The 7,082-nt window shown below is 36.8% G+C and overlaps 1 protein-coding gene across 1 annotated transcript; it reads left to right on the forward strand.

The window, feature by feature from the left end:
- Positions 1-749: 749 nt before the first annotated feature.
- Positions 750-6,782, forward strand: LOC103988747 (probable serine/threonine-protein kinase PBL16). The gene is made up of 6 exons (XM_009407378.3): positions 750-1,265; positions 1,773-2,083; positions 2,158-2,293; positions 3,333-3,466; positions 5,102-5,225; positions 6,162-6,782. Exons 1-6 carry the CDS (start codon positions 1,202-1,204, stop codon positions 6,512-6,514), a joined length of 1,122 nt encoding a protein of 373 aa, XP_009405653.2. The 5' UTR covers positions 750-1,201; the 3' UTR covers positions 6,515-6,782.
- Positions 6,783-7,082: the final 300 nt, after the last annotated feature.

Genomic DNA, 7,082 nt, shown 5'->3' on the forward strand with positions numbered 1-7,082 from the left:
ATCTCAAATTTAAATACATGTGTGAATATAATTTTTTTATAAAAAATTCATGATCATAAATCTCTCTTTGTGACCTTTTTCTTTTGTTCTTTTAATGTGTAGCTAATCAAGACCTTAAAACTTGTATTAAAAATTAAATTGAAGAGAAAGGGTATATGAGAGGAAAGAAAAAGAAAAGAGAGCAAGTAGCAAACAAGTCGAGGTTCATGTTCTCTTTCTTTGACCATTTCTACTAGACGAAGTAGTAAGCTTTCTATGAATTTGACCCTTCACCAACAATATGACCTCCTAGGACTGTGATTAGCAGGGAAGGTCGGCAAGAAGGGTCGGCCTGTGGGTTTTAGGTCAGGCTCAAAGGTGTTGATGACCTTTTGATGGGAGACAAATGCATGACGAGTGTCTCACACTCACGCTAGCTTGTGGAAAAGGATTCAAGGCATGTGAGGTGACACCATCATCCAACAAGGACCGCTTCAGACTGCACTGTGATGCTATCACCTCCACCTGTAGCAGCTGTCTTTAAAGGATATCTTTGCGCCACCTCACCCGCCCCTTGCATTCACACACCGTACCCGGGGACTCCTTCGAGAACACGAAGAGAGACAGAGAGAGAGAGAAAGTAAGTGTGTGTGTGTGTGTGTGTGTGTGTGTGTCAGTGAAGGTGAAGCTAGGCAACGGAGTACAGAGAAGTAGTCTCTGTCCGATGGCAGTGCCTATTGGTGGGGTGCATTTTTTTTTCTGAGGGGGAGAAGGTTTCAAAGTCAGAGTCAGAGTTCTCTATCATTCATGGAAGCTATGCTTAACTCTCGGTTGACAAAACTGATCTTCCTTAGCATTTTGTGAATCAATCTTCCTGTACCTGCTCCCAAATCCAAGGCCAAAAAAGAAATAAATGAAAATGACCAAGAATAGAGAGAGAGACTTCTACTTGCATATGTATCTCTTTTTGTTGCTTTCTACCTAACAAAACAAAACCAACCATAGAAAACCACTGTCAAGAGGCTGCTAGGTTCCATATCACACATTTACCTCCTGATCTCCAAAGCATAAAAATCCTTCTTTCCTTCATTAGTTTGCTGTCTCTCCCCTTCCTCCTATTTGTACTGCCAAAATATCTTGTGTGAGTGGCATAGTGTGGTCTACGGTCGTGGCATTTTACCGAGTGGCATATTTTGCTGGATCAGAGGGAGTTTCATCAATAATGGGCAATTGCTGGTTCATTGGGAGTCCATCCAAATACAGAGTCTCTTCTACTGCAAAGTCAGGTCAGTTTCTTATAATCCATGTAAGTTTGATTTTCGATTGAATAGAGTGAAGATTTGGAGCATCTGTTACTTTTAATTTCTTTCATAAGCAACTTGTTTCATGATGAGAAGCTTCCGTGATAGGATCCTGAGTCTAGGTCATCCCTCATACATTTTTCTGAGTTTGGTAGTTTTATGGTTCTCATTAGAGAGATTTGGAGCATGAAATTGTAGATTTCAAGGGTTCTGTTGTATATTGTGATGGGAAACATGAACGAGTTTGCTTTTTATTTCAAACTAGCAAATTATGTTCAGGTAGAGAAATTTGCTGAAGACATGTCCCAGATAATTCCTTTTTGCTTTGGTTTAATCTTTTAATTCATGTTATGAATAGAGGAATCAGTAGCTGTGAGTATATGTATACATAAAGAATTTTTATTACAATCTCAAAACAATATTGTGAGCATATGTATACAAAAAGTTCTTTCATTACAAGCTCAGAACGATATTTTTCTCTTTTTTCATTAGAATCTCCAAAAGACCAGAGTCCTTCAGTGAAAGAAGAGAAAAAGGACGGCAGCAAGTTGCCCTCCAACCCAGAGGAAGTTGAGGATTTGCGAGGGAATACCGCGACAAACCCACTTATAGCGTTTACTTTCGATGAAGTTAAGACTATCACAGGAAATTTCAGGCAGGACTATGTTTTAGGTGGAGGGGGATTTGGTAGTGTTTATAAGGGATTCATCACCCGAGATCTCAGGGAGGGGCTTCAACCTCTTCAAGTAGCTGTGAAGGTCCATGATGGCGATAACAGTTTCCAGGGTCACAGAGAATGGCTGGTAATTGCTGTTGACTCTTTACTTGGTTTTCATCACTGTTAGTGAGTTCTGATGGACAACTGTTATGTTTGTAGGCTGAGGTTATATTTCTTGGGCAACTTTCTCACCCAAATTTGGTAAAATTGATTGGTTATTGCTGTGAAGATGAGCATCGAGTTCTGATATATGAATTCATGTCTCGGGGAAGTGTCGAATCCAATCTCTTCTCAAGTAAATCTCTGGAAAGTTTTCACCAATTTGCTGTTAGTACTTTCAAACAACACAATAAGCAGATTAAGCACATGTTTGTACCATGAAATCTACCTTACTGCTCTGGGCCACTGATGACAAATCTCTCTTTTTTTCTTTGGTAGCAAACTCCAAATTTTGTTTTGATGCTTTGAGTGATATTAGTTAATGCTATTTCTTGCTCTATGTGCTTTTTTGACTTTGACTTGGTCAATTTCAATAATTTTTTTCTTGTCCTGTCCTATAGGAGTTTATTCAATTTTGGTATTTGATCTGGAACTCAACCTGCTACACAAATTCCTGGGCCCCCGTCATAAAGAAGTCATTACAAGTCATTCGAATCCAACTTTAACTGTTTATGTTTTTCCTTGAGAAGTTTCATCAAGCTTTCCTGTCATATCAGTTTTCAGTGAGATCAGGTTCTCCTGAGCTATAGCAAAGATACTTGAACATCAATTTAGCTGCCTATGACACAAAAAGATGCTCCCCTCTGTCTTGATTCTTGAAGAGGGTAACAACCTAAAATCTGTAAAATAGAAATAAAAGGTCATTACAACTAAAAAATGCTGATGTTGAAACAGCTTTTGCTGCTTTTTTTCTTTTCTGAAAAAGCTGAATGAATTGAGGCTGGATCATGTTTTCTGGAAGAACTATCATGAAATAAAACATTTGGGTAACAAGAGGAAGTCATGTGTAAAGCTATTTGAGACTACCAAGGAGATACTTTCTTTACGCAGAAGGTCATTTCTTTTGGACCTTTTAAGTTTTGACACTGTGAGGAATCATTTGGAAATGAAGTTAAAATAAGATTATTTCTTTTTATAAGATAAAGGACATCTGGGAATGGAGGAAACTAGTAAATATTGATCATCATTTGCTATCCTAAAATTGGATATTGTATTTTGTATATGGATCTGTTTATCCTAAAAATAAGATTATACTTTTGGTACTCTTTTGCTCACCCTCTGCCTCTATTTTTTCCTATGAAAATGTTTACATCTCACGTTATCTGATTGAACAGTGTTGCTCCCCCTTCCTTGGTCTATCAGAATGAAAATTGCATTAGGTGCCGCTAAAGGGCTTGCTTTTCTTCATGAAGCTGAAAAGCCTGTCATATTTCGTGATTTTAAGACGTCTAACATTTTGCTAGACCAGGTTAGTACATTGAACTTCATATATTCATTTTTGCAGCAATAAAGCAGAATGTCATGGTTAGTAGGATATTGATCATGTAAAATCCATTGAACAATTTGTTACACCGATCCAAAAAATGATCCTTACTCCCTAAAATATTGTACAGCCAGATAAATGTTCTGCCTGAAGACAAGAATTGATTGAAGTTCATCACCTAGATTTGTTCTTCCTAAGAAAGTTAAAGTAGTTCATGATTGTTTATTTATGAGAAATAATATCGATTGTTTGTTAACTAGAAAGAATATTTTTGTCTACTCAACAATATAGCAGAATGCCCTGCTTAGCAGGACATGTAAAACCCATTGAACAGTATGGTGCCCCAGTCCTAATGTATGTTTATCACTCCCTATAATATCATACAACCATCGAGTTGTTTTGTCTGAATACAATACTTCATAGAAGTTCATCAAGTTGCTCTGCCTAAGAAATTTAAAGCAGTATACAAATATTTATTAACAAGAAAGAATAATGTTATCTGCTCTGTTCATCATTCGTTTAACTTTTCTACTATACTAGTATATTGCAGAAGCCATGTATAACATAGTTTCTCTCTGTTACTAGTTCTTTGATTTAGCAAAGAAATGCTGTGTAATTGGTAACGTGTATTAAAAAGTGCAAAGCAGCACATTTATCTTTGATACAAAAGCAAACCTAATAGATTTTCATTTTTTCCCTTATAAAAGCATAACATCAATCAATATAACTACTATAATATCTTATCTAAGGCTTCTACTTGTTACATTAATTAATCATACAGTATCTATGATTAGACTAGCCTGGGAGACTTGAGGCTGTTCTTAACAACATTGATTGGTTGCTACTGTTTGAACAAGTCCAAATCTTGCATTCTCTTCATGAAGGAAATGGAGCAGAAACTGATTTTCAATGAACCATCAACTAGTCGTTGCAATGGTCATATGCAAGGTTCACAATTTTGTGTACCGGTAGTACCAGACAAGGTCCAGACCAGCGATCCATACCGGTGTACAAAAATATTGGTACACCAGTACATACCGAGTTTTTCGAAAACCTCGAAAGCTGAAAAAATAAAAAATGAAATTACCAGGTATAGGGCTTGTACCTGGGCAATACGGGATGGTACAAGCCTTCCACCTGACTTTACAGTTCCTATACCAGGCATACCACCCGATTTACCCTAGTCTACATTCCATGGGGTCATTGGATCATAAATACTGCTCACACTGAATCGTACCAGCAGTATTGCAAACCTTAGTCATATGTTCGATGTTGGTGCTTGTGTTGGTAATTCAGAGGTAAATGTTTACATATATGTAACAGGCAATTTGTGGTGAAAACATCTCTATCTCTTTGCTGATCCCAGAAAAAGAAAGAAGAAAAAGATAGGAAATTGATTAACATGTTCTTCGAATTACTTTGGACCTCACAAACACTGTTAAAGTCCATAGTAAAAACCTTGTTTCTAGCATTGCAAGCATCTCTTCAGTTGACAGCTACATGCTACCACCATGGGTTGACACTTTCTCACGCCATTATCACTAAAAGATAGTTCTGCATATTATTCTACATATATCGAGCATTAGAATCTATACTTGTTGTTCTCTTTATAATTCATAGGACTACAACACAAAACTTTCTGATTTTGGGCTTGCAAAAGATGGACCAGTTGGTGATAAGTCTCATGTTTCTACTCGGGTAATGGGAACTCATGGATATGCAGCACCAGAGTATATTATGACAGGTAATGTGAAGACAGAACCTCAATGACTTTGTAAAGGGTGTTTTCCACATTGATGCTCCTTGTTAATAATGATTTAAATGTCAATGTATTGTTTCATTGAATTGAAAGTATACATGATCAAGTTTTATTATTTTGATGCACATTTACTCTATGTTCATAATGAAATGCACTCTTCTGAATATGTTTATGGGACATGAAACTTTACTGTTTAGTATCCTACTAGATTTTATGTTGGAAATTACAATAAAATATGATTTATATATACATTAGATCCTAGTTAAATTTCACATTTGTCATCCCAATGAAGCTCATTTGTCCAAGCAATATGATGCCTAGTTAAGGAACATTGTGAAAAGAAGACAGATAATAGGAAGTTGAGGCAGATTTTTAGGCCACTGTTTCTGAATCATTGTAGTCTCAGGGCCATGAAGGAGTAAAAAAACAGGTGCAGATCCTCTTGTTTCATTATGCAGACCAATTTGCTATTACAAAGGAGTTTCATGTTGGAAATTGGTATTTCTTTCCTTTTTAATGATAAAATTTTGTAGATTTCTTTAGATCACAATGAGAATGGCATCAGATGATCGGTAATGTTAATTGAATCACTTGAGAGAGAAGGTTGACAATGACTTCTTCAAACATTTAATAGGAAATGCCTATAATTCATATACTAGAATTGAATGAATAAATTAGTCTGTCAGATGGTGATTGGATATTGGCAAAAGTAGAATCTTGGGTCACAAAGAGTGATTTGATTTAGAAATATTAAGCACAGATTGAATGCTATATATGACACTGCAAATAAATGTTTTAGCTAGTACAAGTTTCACCTTGGATTGAATCTGATAGTCTGCTATCTTCTGCATTGTAGATACATATAATTGGGAAAGTTTTGGTTAGTTTAGGCCGACCTGATAAATTTCTCATTTCATTTAGGGCATCTGACTGCCATGAGCGATGTTTACAGCTTCGGAATCGTCCTCCTCGAGCTCCTAACTGGAAGGAAATCGCTAGACAAGACACGTCCAGTGCGACAACAGGCACTTGCTGACTGGGTGGCACCTCTGCTCTCTCAAAGGAAGAGAGTGCTCAACATTGTAGACCCCAGATTGGGAGGAGAGTACCCAGTAAAAGCTGTTCAGAAGATGGCAATGCTGGCTCACCACTGTCTCAACCGGAACCCCAAGGCAAGGCCTCTGATGAGAGACATCGTTGACTCCTTAGAACCTCTGCAAGAATCTGTTGACTTCCCAAGTATCGGTTTCATTTATACTGTAGTATATGATTAGCTTGGGGAAAATACTGGATGCGAGTTTTTGCTTAAAAAGATCGTTCAGTGTCTGTAACCTGAGGGCAAATTGTTGAACCAAAGATTTTGTCGTAGTCAGTTATTGACAGAGTTAAAGTCGTCAACAGAGGGGAATGGAAAAAGGATAGTGTTCATTTCAGAGATGAATGCATGATATGTATAGAGAATAGTGGTTGTGTAATGTTAAATTTTGTAATACTAAATGTATATGCCACTTTTATAATGTGAGGCATCCACATATTGTATCATGCAGGCAAAAAGCACATGAAGGCAGCAGAGTCCAAAATGTATCTTGCCTCCTGAAAATTGAAGTGTTTTATCAATCATTCACTTTATTCTGTGTTGATATTAATCAGATCAGCTGGTTAATTGAATTAGATACTCACACAGTTATATTTTAGTTCAACATTCTTCCAAAACCAGCAGATAAAACAGTTAAAATCAGTAATATTCTTTTCTGATGGTAACATTGTTCAAAGGTACAGTGAACTTCCATACTGACATTATGGAAGTCAACAAGCTTTCATCAAAAACTGATGTTTACCTGC

This window comes from Musa acuminata, chromosome BXJ1-6 (genome assembly GCF_036884655.1).
Source record: "Musa acuminata AAA Group cultivar baxijiao chromosome BXJ1-6, Cavendish_Baxijiao_AAA, whole genome shotgun sequence".
Taxonomy (NCBI): Eukaryota; Viridiplantae; Streptophyta; class Magnoliopsida; order Zingiberales; family Musaceae; genus Musa; species Musa acuminata.

Bases quoted from the DNA above. Each gene is read 5' to 3' on its own strand.
- LOC103988747 (XM_009407378.3), top strand. From the start codon at position 1,202: ATGGGCAATTGCTGGTTCATTGGGAGTCCATCCAAATACAGAGTCTCT. The intron at 2,084-2,157 runs GTAATTGCTGTT...TTATGTTTGTAG, and splicing joins AGGGTCACAGAGAATGGCTG to GCTGAGGTTATATTTCTTGG. The intron at 5,226-6,161 runs GTAATGTGAAGA...CATTTCATTTAG, and splicing joins ACCAGAGTATATTATGACAG to GGCATCTGACTGCCATGAGC.